Raw genomic sequence first — 22,070 nt, 5'->3', positions numbered from 1 at the left:
CATACCTCAGCATGGAGGAACCATTGTAGGCCAATATAAACCAGGAAATCTGTCAATATTGTTCTCCATAAATCTAGGAAATGCAAAATCTACCTCTACTCTGTTATCTCAGCTCCTTGGGTGAAGCCAGATGCTGTCCTCCCTTGTCTCCCCAGAGCACATCCACCTCAGCTGATGCAGATTCCTTCCTGCTGAGCCATGATCCCACCATGTGACATCAGCTGTGCCTCTTTTGGTCACAGGCTTGTCCCCCTTCCATTTTACTCCAGAAGTTTATTTTTAATTTAGCTTAGTAATTCTTCCCAGAATGACTCTTTAGCAATCCATTGATTCTCCAGAACATAGATCGGTTGTTTTAGGTTAGCCAGCAATGCTGCAAATAAGACTTTTGTATCAAAATGTAATATAAGATTTATTTACCTCAGCAATATCCTGTGGCAATGATCTCCCCGAGTTGAATGCAGTACTTTTTCCTTCTCTCCACTGGAAAATGTTGCCTTTCCAAGTCCAACGAGTGCCTTCTTGTTCTCTAACCTAGCAAAGGTAAACAGGGCATTGCAGCCAGTCTGTTTACCAGCATTGAATACCTCAGGCCTGTCTTCTATTGCTTTGCTCTTTGCAAATTAAAGAGTTTCACACTGTTATCAATTATATGCAAGCCTTATCCCTGTCTTCAGTTGAGAGGATTATTATTTTTTTGAGAAATAAATGGTCAGAACTGATCACTCGCTGCCAGTGAGGGTTATCAGATTTATGCAATGTCACCACACACCTTCTCCCACTGCAGAACATTCAGCTTTCTTGCTTCCTGCCTGCATTGTACTCTGAACAGATGTCATCACTGGAATTCCTTTAGCAGTGGTAGCTAAACTTAGAGCCAGGCATCTTTTTCCTACCAGTAGTCTGTCAAAGAATAAATGGAATTCATTTTGCTATGATTTGCACGTGTGATTTGCTTTCCACAGCTACTTTAACAAGCAGAACTGCAGTAACCTTGGTCAATGGAAGGAAAATCTAACCCAGCAAGGGCAGCGTGGTCAGAGACAGCGTTGGAGCTGATTCCAGGTGTTTGCACAGGAAAATGGATTCAAAGTTCCGCTACCACAACAGCTTGTAATCTGAAAGTATTTTACCAGTCAGTCTAAAGCTAACGAGACTAATTCCATTTGAAATAGCAAGTGTAAAATTCACAGAACAAATCACAGTGAACAATCTTTACCTGTTTATAAAATAATACTTGGAGCACTTGGGAATCTCAGTCCACTTGGACACACATGTACCAAGCTCTTAGGCAAGTCAGTGGAAGTCAGCTTAGCCAAGCTCCTGCAGCTGGAGGCAAGGGGCAAGGGTAACCTTGTCATGCTGTGAGGGGATTGCTGCAGCACAGCCCACAGTCTGTCCTGTGCTGTATGTGCAGGGCTTGGTGGCAGCCACTCTGCTGGTTATGTAATATAAAAAAATCACCCCAGAAAGAGTTTGGGTTTGGCTTTTGTTTTGGACCAGGAGTTTGGGGCTGCAGGTCCAGGACACAGCTGTGAGTCAGGCAGGCAGAGGCCAGCAAACAATTCCACTGTGATCCCTCTGTTCCTGGCACACCTGTACCAGGAAGATTGCACCAGACTGAGCCCAAGGGCAGCAACTACAGCACATAATTGTTCAGGAGGTTTTAATTAAGTGAATGTTTTAAACTGGTTGGGTTGGGGGCTGTCCAAGGCAATAGGAACAGTGCAGTCAACAAATATATGAGCCCAAAGACCTCCAGTCAGCGACAGGACATGAACTTGCCAGCCTTTATAAATCAGAATTCTGGATTCTCAGAAAGCCAAGGACCTAATGTCCCCCTAGAAATAACTAACAAATAGCCAAGCCACTCCCTGGCAGCAGAGGGTTAACCCTTGCCCATCCTGCCAGCCTCAGATTGCCAGAACCCTGTGAAAGGCTGAAGATATTTTCCCCCCTCGGAGTACAGCTCACTCAAAATCCATTTGTAGGAAGGAACAATATGTTATCTTACATTTGCTTCCACTGAATTTCACATGACAGAATACCCACACACCACACTGGGACAGACCCCGTTCTCCGTCTCACAACATTACTACTCTTTAAGCCTCAGTGTTGAAAAACGGTGTCACTTCAACTGGAATCCTTTTTTTGCCTCCGGTAGATTGATGATTTCAATACTTTTGTTCAGCTCAGCTCTTTGTTCTTTAATTCCCTCCTCGCTGACAGGTGAACAGCAGCTGCTGGGAAGATTTCCTGCAGTTCACAGAAAAAATCCCCTTTTCCTTTCTCTACCCTTGCACTATCTTTGCTCTCTGGACAGAACAATCCCACAGAAGCATTTTCTGCTGCCTGCAATTAAAATTTCCACAAATAAATCTTCAAAGATGTGCTTCCCATCAGCCTACCTTCTTGCTTATCCTCTAATCCCAGTTAGTCAGGCTGACTGAATTCTCCCTCAGGTGCCTATTTTTAGTTAATTGCCTGCCCAAGCCCTGGAGCTATTCTGCCACTTAACAGTGAAGTGGATGAATGGCTCAAACAGAACCACTTCAGGTTTCCATCCTCATCCAAAATTTGTCTTTTCCATACCTTATTTCTCGTATTTTTCCCATTTCCTAGAGATGGGAGCTGCCACCGGAAGCTCTGAATCCCATCCTGGCTGACCCCTGTGCGGTAGGAGAAGGTGATTTGGTTTAGCCTGGCCTACTGGATCAGGGGAGCCCAGATTCTTTTCATCCCCATCCCCAGCTCTGGCACCTCTCACCTTTTCCATGCCTGTTTACCATAACATGCCACAGCCATACTGAGCCTCTCTTGGAAAGCAGCTGGAAGCTCCCAGGGAGATGCCATTACCCCCAATCCAGCTGCCTTACAGGACCACTATTCCTCTTCCCCTCCACCTCTCATGTTCTGTTGTCCCTGCTGCACAATCCACGCACATTCACATTAGGCTCACCTCTGGCTCTTCCCAGAGATGGACTTGCTTCCTTCTAGTGAATAACTGGGATCCCCTAGGAATCCTACACGTTTTAGCTGTTCTTGTGGCTGCAGGTGAGGAGTTTTCTCCTGGGGTACAGTCTGCAATCTCTACCTGAAGCCAGCTCTACATGTTCCCACAGACCAAACACCTCTTAACGCTTCAGACTGGCATGCAAACAGGTCGAGCAGAAATAGAACTGGTGTTCAGAAAAGAGATCACCTTCTGCTTCTCACAAATCCACACCAGGAGATGAGCTTGGCTTTCCTGTTCAAAGGACATTTTATTTCCACGTGCACAGGCGGGCTGCAGGAGGAGCCTGAAGCACCTTCCTCACTCTGCTTGTGGCTGAAGCCAGGTCTGCGTGGTCCTTTCCACCAGTGCCTAAATACCAGCAGGGAAATAGAGCATACATGACACAGAGGGAGCTTCTCTGTGTCAGACCACAGCGACGAGGGAAGTTAAAAGCATTGCAAAAGATAACCAGGGAAATTGAAATTTTTTTTTTTTTTATTGCTATAAATAGGTCAGCTCTTCAGCTAGGGGAAGAATCCTCAACATTGAAGTGTCTTGTTACAAACCAACCATCTCTCACTTTTGTGTCTTTGTTTTGAACTACTGTGCAAGGGGAGAACCAGTTCTAGCATGGAATGTACTGAGTGAACTGGCGACAGCTCCAGGGCCTGCAGGACAGGGCCAGCCTCCAGCACCTGGGACAGGCTAGGCTGGCTGAGGGTCCAGGTGAACAGGCCAGGGACCTGCCTGCAGCCCTTCTCCCTCTGTAGTCAGTGTCTTGTGCTTGAAGGTAACATGTGAGCTTTGCTCACAGCCCTCAGCAGCACAACCCACTTCAGGCTGCCACACGAGGGTGCAGAAGCCTGCACACGCTGCAGCACATCCCAGAACTTCTGCTGGAAGCCACCCTGGAGTTTGAGATCTCCTCGCCCTACAGAGAGCCGCAGCCTTGATGCTTTGTGGCGCTTTTCCACTTCAGTGATTCCTGTTATCTAGGAGCAATTTTTACGAAGACTCTTTCATAACATTTGAACCAGTGTTTTCCTTAAATGAGGATATTGAAGAACACAGATGTCTTGAGACCCAGGGTGGTTTCAATGACAAAAAAGAACCTGTAGAACCCCTGTGAGCAGCCAAGCTCCAAAACTGCTGCTGGAAGAAAAGCTACCATGCAGCCTTTGCAGTCACAAATCACACCTAGAACCTCTCCCAGCACCAGCTCTGCCATCTCCCACAGGAGCCTGTAAACATCCCATTGGAAGGGTTTGAGATTAGCCATGGGAGGGGAAGGGAAGCCACAGTGTCCCTCCCCAGGGCTGCCATTCACGCTGTCCCTTCTTGTGCTGGTTCTGGACACGCCTCGTGCCTCACCACCCTCCCTGCAGCTACAGCTGCCAAAGCCAGAAACGTCCCATTGTTAAAGCTCAACTGGTTTTGTAAAAACAAACTTTCTAGCACTTTTACACGCAGTGAATAACCTCTTTTAATGGAGTATTTGGGAGGCTGTAAACAAGGTTTTTAAATTGTAATTAAGTGCCATTAGGAAGTGTATGGTTCATCACTAAAATTAGCTCTGGCAAAATGAAGTTCAAATTGAAAGCATCTTTTATAATGAAGTTGTTTATTAAAAGCATTTGGATGATCTACCCCAGGTGTCTTCATGGAGGGGAGTTTGGGTTTTGGTTGGATTAAGACAAAACAGAATTATAAGGCAGGTCAAAGACACAGTTCCCTACATGAAGCCACAGAAATTTTTAAAATTTTTCCAAGCAAGTAATTAGACCCACAAGAGAAAAAAACAACCCAGCACCCCACTGGGGAGGCAGCCACAGCAGACACCCATTATCCCCTGTCAAGGAGAATAATGTTCGTTAGACAGAAAGTTCTGGTCGCTTGATTTCACTAAAATTTCCAGCCGATGTGGCACCATCTCAGACAAGTCCAGCCCATTCCCCCTCCCAAATAACCCCAACATGCTGTGCTCCCCACAGGAGAACCAGGACCAAACCTCAGCTTAAGCTACAACTGCCTGCAGGCACCAGCAGCATTTGAAGATGAAACAGGGCAAAGCACACAGGGCCCGCTTGGGATTCTCCTCCAGAACATGGATTAAAAGCTGACAGCCATGATCAGTGTTAGGTGCTTGTCTAAGAATGCTCTAGTTTTCTTTCCTAATTCAGCCACCATTGAAATGTGCCCTCTCCTCAGCAGCTTTCCCCCGGCGCTGAGGACTGTGACAGAACGTGAATACACTCATCTGCCAAAAATAAGAAATAAGTTCAGCAGGGATTGTCCTGGTGGTGGAGCTGAAGCTTCCTTTGCCTTTTTAAAGGGAGAAGGGATTATTCTGATGATTTCTGAGTTCTGATTCAAGTATTTGCCAGCTCTGGACTCACTCACAGACACTCAGCAGCCCTCGACACTGGACTCCATAACCTGGGGGAATCACATCCATTGCTCTGCTGGGCAAACCATCTCAGGAAAAGGGAATTCACTTTGCCTCCCTCAGCCAGCACCCCAGCAGAGGCTCACTGATCTCCTGCCACACACCCCCCAGCAGAAACACACAAGCTCTGGGAAGCCAAGAGAGCTGGAAGCCAATTCTGAGGGCTCAGCTCCCGCAGCAGCAGCACTCCTCAAGCTCCTGCTCAGAGGAAGGAATGGCAGCTCCTTTCTGAGCTGTCCTCTCCCCTCTGCTGCTCTAAAGCACTGCTATCCAACAGTTCTGCTGCTCTGCCCATCAGTGCCACACGTCAACATCTCACACAAGACACGAGTTGCTCAAGTGATCTTACCCGGCAGCACAGCATCAGCAGATCCAAATGCATCAACTGGTGGCATAATTACAATAAATGGCAGCATTCAGGGCATGCCACACTGGGAGAAACTTAGTTTACCAGGAGAAAAATATTACAAAGAAAGCCAGAGTATTCCAAGCTCTGCTTTTGGCTGAAGCCACACATCACAGACCACGTGGATATCGAACGGGCCAAGTGTCACAAAAAAATATTCTCCAGAAGTAGCTTAGGAGAACCCAAGAGAACAGGATGACAGGACAATGGCAGATTTATTTACAATAGGACACAAAGAATACATACATTAATTAAAAATTACAAAGAATACAGAGAAAACACTTCAGGGAAGGGAGAGAAATCAATGCTGGCTGAGCCTCTCCACTGGGGCAGGGGCAGAAGAGAGAAAGAAAAAAAAAAAAAAAAAAAAAAAAATCAACGAAAATCTCAGAGGGGGACCTCAAATCAGAACTGACACAGGACTCGACAGCACAGCTGACTCTCACATTCCCTCCTCCCTTTTTCCATCCGTGATTCCTGGCTGATTAGACTTTGGCATGATGGGCAGGGCTGATGGGCAGGGACACAGGCCCTTGCATGGATCTGGTGGAAACTCATGGCAGTTGGGGCTTAAAAAGGCCCCAAAGCCCTCCCTGGGAGCAAGAAGGGCTTTTGGACAGTTTTGGGTTGGAATGATGTGACCTCTGGCAGCTGGTCATTGGAAGACCTTACTCCAAGGAAACATATCATAGATCTCACTAAAAAAAAACCCTCTCCTCTGTAGTCTTGGCTGAATCCAGTGAGTCTGGGGATGGAGGGAGCCTGCACTGCAATGTGGAACCTTTTTACTGATAAACATCACTGAAGTGACCAAAATACAAAACAAACCAAAAAAACAACCCACAACCCAACTTTACCCTCTTTCAAAAAGAGCTTCCCACGGGCTGATTCAGGCATCAAGCCATGGGAAAAGAGCCCATGTCAGCTATCCAGGAGAGCTTGGACTGTTTTTTGTGGAGAAGAACAAAATACAGCTATGGGGTGTACACTTTTCCTGTTCCCTGGAGGTAGAGAATTTCAGAGGAGGAGGAGAGAGCAGCAAGGGCAGCCAGAACACAGGGCCAGCGAGAGAGCCCCGCTCCCAGCCACGGGACAGCTCACGGGGCCACCTGCCTGTGCCAGCCCCTTCAGCACAGCCCTGGGGCAGCTCAGGCCCAGCACTGCCTCAGATCACTTGGCACTAACAGCACTGCAGCCATCGCCTGCAGGCTCTGCAGGATCCCAGCGGCATTCCCAGGAAGGAGCCTGCCCCGATTTCCTCACTCATCCAGAGCAGAGCTATTGACAGAACAAACTCTTGTAGTTACCTCACACATCCTTCCAGTCCTGTATTCCAGCACAACCATGTCACTTCCACCAGGACGTTTTGTCCTGCCTTCTGAAGGAGAGGCAATCCCACCCTCCCACAGCGGCCTGTGCTGTCCGAGGCTGGAGGGAGCGAGGGAGGGAGAAGCGATGCCAAAGGTTGCTCAAGCTCTCTCAGGGTGAAATTGCACTTCCCAGGCTCTGAATGGCACCTCCAGCAAATTGTAAACAAGCCGAAGCCGGGACTTCGGTGATCGGAGTGCGCCGGACTCCCGCTGGGTGAGCCTTTAGGCTCCGGTTATTCTGCCACAGTCAAGCTCCCTCTTCTGTGCAGACACGAAGGCAGGAGAAAAACCCAGTCTGATACTTGTCTGAAGAGTCTCCCTGAATCCTAGAGCACCCCAGGGGCTGGAAGAAAACGTTTTCACAAGTGTTTCCACTGCTGTCTCAAATCCGTTCATCATCAACATAAAAAAAAGGATGGATTAGCAAAAAGGGGGTTTACTTATACAGAGGGATATTTCTCTGCTAAAAAACTCCCTCGAATATGGAACAGGATAATAAAGTTAAAATGTAAGGTATCTACAGACCCCCTTTCCCCGCAGAAGTAGCCCAGAATCCATGTACACTGTGCCAAAGTTACATTCCAAATCGAGGAGTTAATTATTTCTCTTGTGACTCTCCCACTGGATTTTTGTTTCCTTAAAAAGAGCTGGGAGAAGATGTCCCTGTCCCTCCCGGGAGGACACGTGTTCGGAGGCGTGTGATTCCTGCTGGGGGATTCCAGCTTCAGTCGATTTTCACGGCGGCGTAGATCTTTCTCACGAACATGTAGGCTGCGTAGAAGCCAATGGTGCCCGTCAGGAGCCAGAAGGACAGGACCATGAGGGCAGTGTAGCCAAAGTAGAGTAAGGAGGGAATGAACTCAACAATATCCAGCTGAAACAGAGAGGGTGAAAAAAAAAAAAAAATCAGCAAAATAACACAGAGAGGTGAGAAACCAACCAGTGCCCTCTGCAAAGGGAGCTCTGACAAAGGGAGGAAAATTTTCATTTTTGTCCAGCTGGAGGGAAATCCTCTTTGAGGTGGGGCTGAGGAATATTGCTCTGCACAAGTCCCTGGGCACAGCCCTCTGTCCTGTTTGAAGGGCTGTCAGCACTGCCTTGGGCTGGCATGGGCACACTGGGACTCAGCAGGCCCAGCATTTCCCGTCCCAAATCGCATAGTCACCCCCAAAACCACAGCACTTCCACCCAGGAGGAATACCTTGTTCACAAAGTAGAAGACAGCGTAGATCAGCACGTAGAAGGCAGATCCTCCGGACACCAGGAAGGTCCTCCACCACCAGCGGTAATCCTGACAGGATTAAAGAGCCTCATCATCCCCCTGACCTTCTTCTCCCCAGGCACTGCCTCAGGGAAGCTCTGACCATTCCAGGACAGGGAGAACACCACCCATCTTCCTTCAAAGGAAATCCACAATTTGGGACTGGGGCACTTCTTTTGTCGCAGAAGTGTTTCCAAACCAAGAGATGTGATGCTGACAGGCTCAAAGCACCTGCTGCTCAAGGACATGGCTCACCTTTGGCCCTGCGTTTTGTTTTGTATGTGGATGGAATGGAACAGTTTGGGAACAGCTCAGAACACCCTGTGCCCAGCAAAATTCCTGGTATGAAACCACAGTTCCCAGCTTAAGAGATAATCAAGGAGCTTTAATTCCCTTTAGAATGAAGAGACATTGGGGACAATCACACCTGTGCAGCTTGGCCACACTAATCTTTGCTGAGCAGCAATAATGTGATCTGTGTTTTTCCAGGAGCAAAACCCTCAGCTACCCAAATTACAAACATGGAAATCTCACCTCAGCACAGAGCTGGAAATAAACCATGACAATGCTGATCTGGGAGCAGGATACCACCAGAATTATAAACACCAGGAAGAGGAAGCCAAAAAGGTAATAGAACTGGTTCTCCCAGATTGCCTGAAATAAACACACAACAGGAATTTGTTTCCATGTTACTGTGATCAATCACTGAATGTGGGACTAGCTTCTGGCAGCCAGCCAGGAGAAAATGAGGAGCCCCTCAGCCTCACCTAGATGAAACCACAGATCTAATGCATTTCACAATGTCACTTCAGAGGATTCAGGTTGCAAAAAGGTGCACAAGGGCAGCTCTGAGGTAGCTTATTCATTCCCCTGCATCTCCCAAGCAATGGAACAGTAAATTCTTCTCCATCCATACAAGGTGAAAAATGGGTAGCAGTGGAACAGTGACTGTCTCAAGACCAGGACCCCTCTTTAATGTAATGTTACAGTAAATTTTGTCTTTATCACAATCCTTCAAACCACCAGGAGTCCAATAGCTCTCTCTGGAAACTACTGAATGGCCTGGAAGAAACCAGCTACCCCCTTCAGAGAATACAGGAACAGGAGACTGCTCCAGTGGAAGCCCCCTCCCTTTCAAAAGCTTTGGCATGAAAGGAACCCTGCTGAGGGGGAAAGTGGGTTAAATGCTTACACTGAAAATGAAGAACAGCTCGATGAACATGGCTCCAAAAGGCAGAATACCAGCCATGAGGATCCTACAGAGCAGAAACAAAAACCATAAAGCAGCAAAATAAAACTGTCTGGACATTAAAAATTCCTTGTAACCAAACAGAAAATGCCACAGAAAAGCTCTACATTTCAAGATTGCTAAATTTCACAGGCAATGGCACAGCTGCTCCCACTGTTGAGCATGTGCCATGGTTACAAGTACCCCTCATACCACATCCAAATTATCAATGTGGTCTCAAGGAACCCGACCTTGCCATCTGTCCATGTCCAGAGAGCAGCAGGAGGAGACACTCAGCAACCCAAGGGGATAGAGAGGAGGGGGCTTAACTCACCATATATCCCAGACACTCATCACTCACCCCACAAATTTGTTCATATACCACCTCTGCTCCGGGATCTGCCTGGGAATCTGATTTGTCCGTACAGGATTGTCATACGGCTGCTTGCGAAATCCAAAGTAGTAACCCAGGTAGACCAAGGGCAAGGAGATCCCAAACCACATGCAGAGCAAGGCCACCATGGTAGGGAAAGGCACCTGGAATCACACCAAGAGCCACAGAAGTGAGGCTGACAGCTCTCCTGCCCTGGGAACTGATGTCATCGGCCAAGCCAACCCTCCAGTCACCCACTTGGAAAGGTCTGGGAAGCCAAGTGAGTCCCTGTCAGCCCAGTGACCCCATCCCACCCAGCAGGACCCAGGCTGAGGGTGGCACCTACCGCACCAGAGGAGTGTTTCCCCCAGATGAAGCAGTTGAGGACAAAGCAGATGCCAAAGACGACGCCTGGGTACAGGGTTGCTGTCTGCAAGAGGAACCACAGTGTAAGAGAGAGCACCTGACTCATCAGCCAGACGTTCCTGTGGAATGAGTCCATTCCTACTACAAGGCACACGTGGAGGAAGTGCCCCTTTTGCTACAGCACAAGGACATGGAGCTGGGCTGCAGGAAAGATCTTGGACAATCCTCTTTGCTCTAGTATGTGCTCTGGTGGTGCCTTTTCTGTACAGCTACAAGGACTCAACCCACAGCAAATGTGCAGCACAGCCAGACTGTGTCCAGCCATCACAAATGTGTGGACCTTATCCACAGATCTTGCCATCAGCAAACCTGGATAAACAGCACAGAACATTCAAGACTCACACAAAAAGCTCCCTTCTTCCACCGATGGCCTTTCAGAGTCCGGTATAGGCGGCCAGCAAAGAATCCACCAAAAACCCTGGACAGAGACAAGCCAAGACAACAAAAATGAGCTGTTGTTGGTGAGGAGAGGCAGGACAGCACGGAGGGGAAGCCATGGAGGCACCTACCCCATGAACATGAAGAGGAAGCACGCAGTTGTCATCAGCGCGCCCCGGCTCGAAGGCGACAGCATCCCCAGCATAGCAACAACTGCAGAGGGAACAGGACAAGGAGAGCAGCTCTGAGGGATGTGCTGCAGCAGCTGGAGGACAGGAGTCTGTCCCATCTGCAGCCCACGGCTGTCTGCAACCTCTGCACAGGCCCGATTTCCTTCACAGCATAATGCATCCACAGCCTCCAGCACCGGCCAGAGAGGAAGGCACAGCTCTGATCTCGGGTACAGATCATGCTTCAGCCTCAGCTTCCCCAGGGATGGGAGCAGGTGCAGCTCAGCACGCAAGGCACACCTGTGCAAAAGTCTCCTGGCCCACTATCAGCTTGGCAGAGGAAATACAATCACACAAAGCTGCCTTCAGCTGGGCAATGTCATCCAGTGCCCAGCCCAGGCTGATGGCAACAGGAAGCAGCTTCAAGGGCCTCACTCCAGCTAAGGTGAGCACAGGGTGAAGTCAAACATCCTCAAGCATCGTTCATGTTACAGCCATCCCATGCAACATGTGCCACTTACAGATGACAATCAGGATCATACAGAAGAGCTGAATTCCAGAACCCAGGAGAGAGCTGAGGATCATAGGGTACTGTGGAGGCCTGAAGACATCTCCATGCACAAGTTTCCACCCAGATTCCTCCATGGTATCTTCCTACAGCAACAACAGAAAAGCGAGGTTATTTCAATGTGACATGCCAGTGGAAATTAAGGTCACACCACAGCCAGCCTAAGAGGTTAAGTACCCCGGATCCAGTTTTTCTACTGAATTTTACCACTCTAGCCAAGAAACTTCTTTCCTCTTGGGCTAAAAACAGCTGAGACCTGAATTCTCAGTGCCAAGGCACACATTTACAGAGCTGTCTCAGTCACTGCTTAGGTCTGAAGACATCTGAATTGGTATGTGATTGTTCGGGCAGAAAAAGGTGTGTGAGAGCACAACACAACTGCCCCTCCCATGGCCAGGGCTCAAAGGAAAACAGGGGCAAGGGAAGAGGCAATACACCCAAATCTGCACACTGGATCCCTCCTGGCCTGTGCTTCCCTCCCTCTAATCCAGCTGGAGGAACAAACACATACAATGTCATCTTCTTTGTTGTAGTTGGCAATGTCCTTCCTCAGAGTCCGGATGATGATCATGCTGAGAATCCCTGAAAACAAGCAGAGTTTAGCTCGGAGGCTCCAATGTGGTTGTGCTGCTCTCATGCTGTGCAACTACCAGCACACTGTTCTGGCTGGGAGAGGAGGCCTTGAGTCATCAGCAAAGACAGAAGCAAGTCCCCAAGAAGCAGGGAAGGCAGTATTCCAGCAGAAATGGGGCACTGTGGCTTTCTTGTGGGTTTTTTTACTCCCTCAGTGACCCCAGTAAGAGAAAGGCTGGTAACTGTCTGACCCCACGGGACTGTAGGAACTGGGAGACTTTAAATTGGTTTCCTGCTCCTTCTGACCAGGTTCAGATGTGGCCACATCCTCAAGCCACCTGCAGCTAAGGCTTAAAGAGAACTCCCTGCAGATAATGGTAAAGCCTTCCTCTCCCCACACATCCACTCACCTGAAAGGAAAAAGACAACCACAACCGAGTTAATGATAGAAAACCAGTGGATCTGCACGTCACTCATGGTCAGGTAGGTGTCCCAGCGGGAAGCCCACTTAATGTCACTTTCCTGAAAGAACAGGAGAGTTCTCCTCACACCAGCACATTCCCAATGTCTTCCACTACTCCAGTGACACACCTGGAGCATTGCTGCCAGCCAAGTCCCCAGTACTGCCTCACCTCCCAGTGCACAGAGTAGGTGAAGAGCAACTGGTTCTCTTTAGTAGGATCTATTTCCTGAGGGGCAGAGCCCGTGGCTTCAGGCAGGGTGCACATGCTCTTCTCATCAGCCTTCAAGTCTGTAAGGGAAAGCACAGCTCACAGTGAGCCCTTCCCTCAGACACCACCTCTCCCATGGAACATCACCCTGAGGGCACTGGGCTGCAGTAATTCCAGGTGGGGAAGCACTCGCCCCTTGCTCACCTGCTCTGCAGTTTGCAAAACTATTCTCCTGACCAGCACTGGAGCACCATTAACAAACTTTCAGGAAAGCTATGCACAGGGCTCTCCTTAACTGGAAGGATAAAAGCCAGAGGTTCTGAAGCCAAGGATCTAGACCATGAACAAATCTTTTATTCCACATGATACAGTGAGGAACAAGACCTCTGCAGCACTGCCTGCCCTACCAGAGGGGAGCTGCACGGGGTGATCCACACCATGAGCAACTGCCTTTCTAGACACCCTTTTCCATTGGGCTCACTGAGGTAGGAGTGTTTTCCCCATACCATTATTTTTAAATTTCAGTCCCCCAGAACAGTTCCAAATGTCCTGTGTATCCCTGAACCAGCACAGAGTGTCCCAGTCAGGGAGATCTGTGCCACAGCAAGAGCTAGAATGCCAGACATGCCTCATAACAGATGACACAGTGCAAAAAAATTCCAACCCCAAAACCTCAGACTCAGATCTTTTTACAGGAATTGATTTTCATGGATTGCAATTCATGGATACGTCTCTACTGTTGGTACTTCCTTAATAACAAAGTGGTTTATTATTCTTGTAATTTAGACTCATTTCTGTGCCCTGTGAAGCAACAGTTGGCACCCTGATACATCAGTGGCATCCAACTTTTGTCCATACAGGAGACTCTTCCCCCTTGCTCCCCTCCTCAAGTCTCTTACCTTCTAGTTTAATGCTTTGGGGAATCACCTCAAAGCGCACCACCCTGTAGGTGTGCTCCTGGCTCTCCTCCACATCCTCTCTGTGGTAGTAAAGGATGAAGGAGAGGTGGTTGTGCAGGTAGAACTGAAACAGCAACATAAAATAAAGCATCAGCACCCCATAGGAAGAAGAGGCAAAGCTGAGAAACAATAACTGCAGAAAACAGCTTCAGTGAGGAGAAATTAAAGACTCCATCACCAGAGATCAGCCAATCTTGGGGGCACAGTGCCTTTGCTCTCCTGAGGGGAAACCACTGCCTGAGCCTGTCCAAAGTTACACAGTGACTAAAAGCAAGGACTCCTGGCTTTCCCAGCTTTCCAGCACCCACCCGCTTCTGCCCACAAGAGACCTCTCTCTCAAATTTCCATTATTAATAAAACCTTTTGGTTGCATTCCCAATTCTGATACTCTCTGGCAGACCTGTAACAGACACCCCGATTTCCAGGCACCCTCACACAGCACCTCCATTCTCTACCTTGTTACCGTCCATAAACCCAAGCCTATATCCATGCTCGAACTGCACATCCTTCTCCTTCTTCTTCTCCTCTTCCTCACGATTGGAATAAAACTCCAGCCGTGTTGCCACAGGGAGGTTATCAGCAATGCTGAAAAACAGATTTCAGATCAAATTTGTGCACAGCACTGAATTCCCCCTGACACAAACCCATGCTCGAGGTGACTCACAGGTGGACGTAGTAATCCTCCCTGATGCGCTCGGCCATCAGCTTGCTCTGCTCCACTGTCAGAGTGACTGGCTTGTTGGGTAAGTTGCACAGAACTTCACATTTCTTCTCCACATTCATGGAAACCTGGAAAGGCGTATTTACAATTCGGTCCCCTCGGAGAACCTCACCTGGAAAACAGGAAAACATGGGCAGGGTTGGAGACTGCCAGGCTTCCTGCTGCTGATCCTGCTGCCAGGCACTGTGCAGCTGGAGGCACCACAGCAAGGCTCCTTTGCTACCCCAGGTGCAAGGATAAGATTGCAAGTCAGCACTGCTAATTTGTTGGAAGTATCGAGCACTGCTTATGAAGCAGGTTACACGCTCTCCTTCAGGAGAAGCACTCCCTCTGTCCAACACACAGACACTGCTGTTTGCAGACAGCCAGCACACAGTGAATTGGAAGAAGCAGGTTCTCTCAGCTCAGCAGAAGTGACACTTGCAATTGCTTTTACCCCTGTAAACACCTCCCCACACCGTCTGACAGGTACACACCGAGGTTCTCAGCCTTGTACGTGATCTTGCTGGGCTGGCAGAAGGGCAGTGAGTAGTACTCGTATGGCAGCTGGGTTCGGGAGCTCGTCAGCTTCACAGCCTGCAGGAAGAATGGAAGGATTGTCCCCAGGGAAAAAACTTCAGATAATTTCCTGTCCTCTCAGCATCACCCAGAAACTGATGCTTACTTCTAGACACCTTCCATAAAGCTCACTTCCAGAAGATACTACTACTACTACTTATAATAAAAATAGTAAGAGACAGATGTTCCTGAGACTTCCAGCAGCAATTCATTCACAGAGAAACACAGAGAACAAAACATGGTGGGTTCACAAATTTATGTCTCAGTGGAATCCTAAGAAACAACAAAGAGCTCAAAAGAGATTCAAGAGTCACATTTCATACAAGATTTCCTCAACCAAAAATTCATATCCCACTGGACCTAGAGGTCTGGCCTCCTGTGCTATGAAGAGTTCAGCAATTTTAATCTCTGCAAGGAAAGCCAGAGAGCCATCAGTCTGGGAAGACAAGGTGACCAACCACAAACATTCCTGGAGAGCTTCCACAAATCACAGGGTACAAGGGAAGTGCAGAGACATACCACAACAGCCAAGACCACAGTTGCTCCGAAAAACAGAGTGTTTTGTAACGCAGCCAAGCTTGTTTATTGGAAGAGTGCTGGCAAACACACTGACTTGCCTAAGCACTTGAGGAAGCATTTGGCTCCTGAAATCCCTTCGAGAACAGCCATTCCAAAACCCTCTTCTTCTGGGAAGCTTACTGTAGCCACAGGCAAGTCTCATTTGCTTAAAAATAGCCTATGTCTGGCAGTTTGTGGCCAAAGAGAAAACTGTGCCGTGCTTCACGTGGGAGCAGCCAGCCTCAGCAGCCCCGAGGGTGCTGGATTTGCTGAGACAGAGGCCACAGCTTCAGAAAAATAAATGAAATGGGCTATAAATCACTGATGTCTGAAAGCAAAGCCTGGTTTCCTCATGGATAGGTGCAGCAGCTCTGTCATTGAGTACCACCAGCCCTGCACAGGAACAGCTCTCAGCAAAGCTGGGCTGAAAGAGCTGCAATGCTCAAGGACAAACACCTCCACTCGGGAAGAGCTTCTCATGGATTTCCCTAAAGGCACAATATAAGCAAACTAGGTATGGAGAAGAGATGATTCAGACCTTATTCCACCATTCACCTTCCACCCAAAGGCACACTCTGTGTAAGCACTTAGGAGTCAGCATAATGCTGGAGAAATTAAATTCACTTCAAAGCCACAGTGAGAAAAGGACCCTTTTCCCAAACAGAGCAACATCTTGAGGACTTTAGTGCACCTGCTAAAGGAATTTCATAGAAGAGATTGGGGCAAGAACAGGAATCCTGTCGGGACGCAAATGTTCTGAAACAGGAAATATCTGAACCCAAAATTTTAGCATTGGGATCCCCAAATTTAATTTTCCAGCCCCTTTTAGCTGCTATGGTATAAAAAAGAAAAAACCCAAAAGACAAAAAAACCCCAAACCAAACGGACTAACAGCATTGAGTTTATCCTACCTTTATTTCTACGGGATCATTGCGGTGGAAGTTGATGGGAGCCACCCCGGGTACGTAGAACGAGTCTGTGCTGTGTAGCAACAACAGCAGGCCCAGCATATATCTCAGCCTTTCCTGCAAAGAGAAGGAACAGTAAAATGCAACAGAAACACTGGAACAGTATCAGAGGTGGCATCAACACTGGAAATGCTCATCCTAGACATTAGAAAGGATGCGCAGTGAAATGATTAAACAAAATTAAATTCACAAAAGCTGTTCTTGGCTTTGTTTTGTGACCCTCACCAAGTCACTTTCCACTCAGTGCGTCTCTGCCTCTTCATCTGCAATTAGGAAAACTTTGGCTTTGCTCAACCACAAGAAAAATGCCATTTTTATCAGCATCATGAGGCATCAAGCAGGCCATTACTTTACTTTTCTGCTCACCCCCAGTGAGCTCCCTGTGTCAGAATACTCCATCGATCAGTAGAGAAGAGGGCTGTAGGCCTGGCACTGGATGTGTCAGCTCTGCAGAGCAGCAGCTGCCCTGGAGCTGATCACAGATGGATGCTCACAGGCTGTGACCTGCAGAAGAGCAGGTACTGCGGAGTCAGGTGTGACACCAGCAACTGCACCGAAAGGGACGGACACAGGACACATCACCACTCCCTCCTGCTCCTCTCTGCTCTCCTCACCCCTCCAGGCCACAACACAGCTCAGCAACATGGCAAAAACCTTTCTGTCCCTTTTTTAGGAAGCAGGATGAGAAATCAGGCTGAAAGGCTCAGTCAGCTCTGTGGGGGCTCCAGGAGAACCCAGACCCTAACAGAGCCACAGCAAACTCTTTATTTACCACACCTTGCTGCCTCCTCAGCCCCTCCCATTACCTCAGGTAACCCAGCTTGAGCATGGGCAGCAAGGCTGTGAAACAAAAAGCAAGCTTTAAAGAGCATTAGGCAGGAGCAGCTTGCCTGGATTAGGATATCAGCTCTGGTATAATCTCACAGTACTGCTAGCTTCAGTCCCTTCTCCTGAACTCCCTGTGTGTATGGCACCACTGGAAAACCACACAAAACCTGCTTTGGTTTGGGACAACTCTTGAGCTAATGCTGCAGATGTAAGAAATGAAATCCCCACTGTCCCTGTGTGTCCTCAGCACCATCAGTCAGGCTGACAGCACCAGAGGGAACACTCCACAGGCCAGCTGTGGACAAACAGCAGCTCTGTCATGGGGACCCTTCCTCAGGTTGGGAGAGGGGAAATTAAAAAAAAAAATAAAAAATTAAAATTGTATTTATTGCACTCACTCCCCTTCTTCTTCTTCATCACCTTTCTCCTGTCTCGTTCTAAGGCAAGGAAAGTATGTTTGGCCCAGACACCTGTGCAGGCCAACCAGAGCATCCAGAATTAGTGAAACTGAGCAAGATGGGGGAAAAAAAATAAAATAAAAATCAGGGAGTTGAAAGTCTAAAATGTATTTAATATGCAAATGCTAGGAACCTACAGAAAATATGAATACTGAATCATCAGATACATGTGGCCTTCCAGAACCTGAAGGTACAAGAAAAATTGAGAGAGACTGTTTACAAGACCGTCAAGTACGGGACAAGGGGGAACAGCTTTTAACTGACAGAACAGGGTTAGATTGTATGTTAGGAAGAAATTCTTCCCTGTGAGGATGGTGAGGCATTGGCACAGGCTGTCCAAAGAAGCTGTGGCTGCCCCATCCCTGGAATTGTTCAAGGCCAGGTTGGATGGAGTTTGGAGTAACCTGGGACGGTGGAAGGTGTCCCTGCCCATGGCAGTGGGGTGGAATGAGATGAGCTTTAAGGATCCTGCCAACCCAAATCATTCTTTGATTCTGTGATCTTTTTTTGCTTTCAGATCTATTCTAAGCACAGCCAAATACACTTGGAGCAGGCATAAAGCTCCAGCTTGGAAACACTCTTGTTAAAACTGCCTAACCTTCAATACTGATCTGCCTTGAGGCAACATGGGGCTTATTTTCTGTGCTACACTAAATTTTGCCTTTCCAGTCTTTAAAGGGAGTGCTCAGTGGCTCTCCACAGGGTAGCAAAAGGTATCCCGGAGAGGGGAAGCACTGGAAGGAATCTGCACTCTTGTCCCACCCCACACTCCAGAGCAGGCAGCAACCTGCAGACCTTACGGGGTCACTGAAGTGACAGACCTACACAATGTTACTGAAAAACCAAAACCACACCACTGCCACCAGTGCCCCAGCGGGCTGGGAGGTGACAAGACCAGGACAGAACTTTGGCAGACACACAGGAGACACATGAGCATGCAGAAGATGAAATTTCTGATGACAATTTTGGCAGAAATACCGCTGTCTTTGCATACAGATGATGATGACTCAGGCAGCACCAGGCAACAGGAAAGACAAGAGGGCAACTCTGTAAAACCTTGCCAGGAAAAAAACACTTGGTACCAAGGAATGGGGAAGCTGCTATGCAACAAGTGGGGGAATCTTTGGAAGTGAAATATGAAGGAAATGCCCAGTGCATGTTCCTGAGGTGGCAGAGCACAGGGAAGCTGAAGCCAGGTGCCTTTCTCATCAGGACCTTTGCTCTTGTACTGACAAATGTGCTTCATCTTCTCCAAACAAAGGCAGCAGCTTAAAAATGGCAACATGGACACCACCCAAAACACCTGTGTAACTCATGGGCCTGGCCAGGTGATCATCTCACATGGGGGATGCCTGCAAGCTGAGTTCTCTCCTATGCCAGGTCAGAACTTCCAGGAGGGAGCTCTGTTTTGGTTCAGTCACAGAGCCCCAGCAAGGCCCAGGCTTCCAGCAAACAGGACACACAGCTTCACAGCCTCTTCCAATTATTTACATTTCAAAAACATGCACAAACCCCCTTCAAATTACAATCTTGCATCTCAGGTGCCAGGAGATCGTGTAATGGTGCAACAAGTAGCACAACAAATATGCACAACCCCAGACTTAGAAAAACCCAGCTGCAAGTAGGCAAAAACAGTTCAGATTGCTTAAGCCTGATTATTTTCCTATATGCAGACATGCAGAGACACCTCTTCTTAGGAGAATATGATCTAAATAAAAGAAGCAACTGCAGAAGCACAATTACCCATTCCTGCCTCTCAGATCAAAAGCTCACACAAACCCTCTCCAAGATGGCCCTTCTGGATATTTATCACTAGTCTTGGGGTTTGCAGACAATCCCAGGTTTATCCCGTTCAGAAAGACTTACAACGTTGCCATTTTCTGTGAATTCACAGAAGGTTCACAAACCACGCTGCCAAAACAGAGGACTTGTTCTCGAAATCCCAGTCTGACCCAGCCTGAAGAGGCCCTAAAACATTCAGTTATTACCACACTTGCCCCGCCCCAGGGCTCGTGGTTCCTCCAGCTACCACTGCCAGAGTCTGAACTCCAGCATTTATTTAAGGGAAAGGGGAAACAGCAGCTGTTCCCTGGGGCACTCTGCAACTGCTCCAACGTGATCCAGAGGCTCCATGGCCTGGCCATGTGCACCCAGACACCCCTGCCCAGGTTACTGCCAACAACTTGAAGAAACCCACATGCAGCAGCAACCTCAAGCATCTGAATTGAGCTGGTGCTGTACCAGGGCTGGTTTATATCTTAAGAATTTCACAGTCCACATAGGAACTGAAGAACAGAACACAGTACGTGTTCAAAGAGACAAAAAGGAAGTAGGAAGCGACAGTGATGGATATCACAAATTGTCCCATGTCTTTTTTGCAGATAAGGGCAAGAGGGACATCAAAGAGCCATAATCAAGAGCTGTTAACTTTCAAGGACAGCTTTGAAGAAAAGCAGGGAAAACGACCTGTGCAGAGCCACTTGTCCAAATGCATCCACACAGCTCTCCTATTCCATTTCACTTACTGAAACTTTTTTTAATTTGATGACAGAAAGGGAGGAAAGCCACAACTCACTACTCTGTGGGAGAGAAAAAATCCAACAAGCTCTCTCACACATGTAACCTTCATTCTGCCCCAGGCACATTAGCAGGACAGAACAGTGCTAATGGCACCCTGACACTAGTTCCCTTTTCCAAGGGCTGCTTCCTTGGATGATCCTGACAACTGTTTGTATAAATTCATCTTCACTCCGTCCCTGCCCTGCTCACCCTGCACTGGGGGGGCCGCTGAGGGCCCATCAGAAGGAAACGAAGTGCTGCATTCACATTGACTTCAGAGCTCCTCTGACACCAGGAGAGCTACTGGCAGCCTTCTCTGCCCTTCACACAACAGGGAGCCAGGAGGAAATTCCCAGTAGGAACATCCCCAGCTCTCAAAGCCAGCTGAGCACTCCCTCCTCCCTGTCTGGGGGAAAGCCAGCAGGGTGTGAAGATGCTTAAAGCAAATTAAAAGAAAACCTCGGCTCTCCCAATCCCCTCCCAGTCACTCTGTGAGTCACCTCAAAGCCCAGACAGCAGCGACCTTTGTATCAGCACACATCCTTTATCCATGCCGCTATTCCTGCATTGTCACAAAAATATCCTATGAAAGCAAGGAGGAAATCCGTTTTACTCCTACAAGACTTCAAGGCAGATAACAAATGTCTCAGCATCTTGTTTTCTCCCCTATCAGGTAGCACTGATGCTCACCAGGAACACCTTCAGTTCTCCGAGGATTCAAGGAATAATTCAATAATAATAACAGGTATGCTGGGACGCGGGAAGGTGAAGCAGCTGCTCAAACGTGGACCCGACAACCACCACCAAACATTTGTGAAAACCACATACGGAGCAACAGACTCCGAGCTCGGCACCAGCACCGGGCTCAGGCTGACACCTCGGAAGGGAAGACAAAAGGAACTGCCGGTGCTCCCTACAACCCACCCCGCTCCGAGCCCCCCGCCTGGCCGCTCCTGCCTGGACAACGCCGTGAACTACAGAAAGGGAGCCCAACTTTGCTGCCCAGGGAGCGCGGGGCAGAGGGGCAGGCGGGACAGGAACCCGCTGGGCCCCTGGGCACCGAGCGGCGGCCCGAGCGGTGCCCTCCACAGGTGACACCGCCGGGAAACGCGGGGCAGCTGCAAGGCCCCGGGCGGGACCGGGGAGCCTCCTCCGGCCAGAGGCCGGGCCCTCATCCCTCCTAGCGCGGTGCAGGGCGGACCGGAGCCCCCGCAGAGAGCCCCGCGCCGGGGCCGCCGCCGGGCCGTGCCGGGGTCAGCGGGCGGGACGCGGGGCCGCGCCGGGCCCCGCCGCACTCACCATCGCCGCCGACGCCGCCATCTTGGATCCACGTGTCGGCTCTGACGTCACCGGAAGCGGCGCGCGGTTGGCTGCAGGGCCGATCGCCATGGCGACCGCGGCGGCCGGGCAGGGCCGCTCCGGGCGGCCGCGCTGCCGGGCCCGGGCCCGGCTCAACCCCCGGTCAGCCCAGCCCTCCTGCCGGGCGGGGTGGGGCGGGGATCTCCGCTCCGGTCCCTAGCGGGTCTTCGGCCCCGCGAAGCCGTCCGGGGAAGGGGCGGTCCGCACCGCCATTTTTGCTGAGGGCAGCGCGTTTTG

General features: G+C 49.1%; 1 protein-coding gene across 3 annotated transcripts; it reads right to left on the bottom strand.

Annotated features, from left to right (window-relative positions):
* Positions 1-6,043: 6,043 nt before the first annotated feature.
* TM9SF4 (transmembrane 9 superfamily member 4) lies at positions 6,044-21,884 on the bottom strand. 3 transcript variants are annotated; one of them, XM_040079683.2, is made up of 19 exons: positions 21,165-21,510; positions 18,053-18,099; positions 16,573-16,686; positions 15,022-15,121; positions 14,489-14,657; positions 14,280-14,409; positions 13,765-13,888; positions 12,827-12,945; positions 12,605-12,716; positions 12,133-12,203; positions 11,575-11,707; positions 11,015-11,096; positions 10,848-10,923; positions 10,426-10,509; positions 10,068-10,243; positions 9,671-9,734; positions 9,013-9,132; positions 8,419-8,508; positions 6,044-8,091 (listed from the first exon to the last, which is right to left on the bottom strand). In XM_040079683.2, the coding sequence occupies exons 3-19, from the start codon at positions 16,669-16,671 to the stop codon at positions 7,942-7,944; spliced, it is 1,899 nt and encodes a 632-aa protein (XP_039935617.1). In that variant the 5' UTR covers positions 16,672-16,686; positions 18,053-18,099; positions 21,165-21,510; the 3' UTR covers positions 6,044-7,941. The 3 variants fall into 3 exon arrangements, with proteins under 3 accessions (XP_039935617.1, XP_039935615.1, XP_039935616.1); XM_040079681.1 differs by lacking the exons at positions 18,053-18,099; positions 21,165-21,510 and adding an exon at positions 21,774-21,884; XM_040079682.2 differs by lacking the exon at positions 18,053-18,099.
* Between the last annotated feature and the right edge of the window lie 186 nt (positions 21,885-22,070).

This window comes from Hirundo rustica, chromosome 16 (genome assembly GCF_015227805.2).
Source record: "Hirundo rustica isolate bHirRus1 chromosome 16, bHirRus1.pri.v3, whole genome shotgun sequence".
NCBI classification, from domain to species: Eukaryota; Metazoa; Chordata; class Aves; order Passeriformes; family Hirundinidae; genus Hirundo; species Hirundo rustica.
Note: the sequence above shows the minus strand (reverse complement) of the source record. Positions and strands in the feature narration are given on the sequence as shown.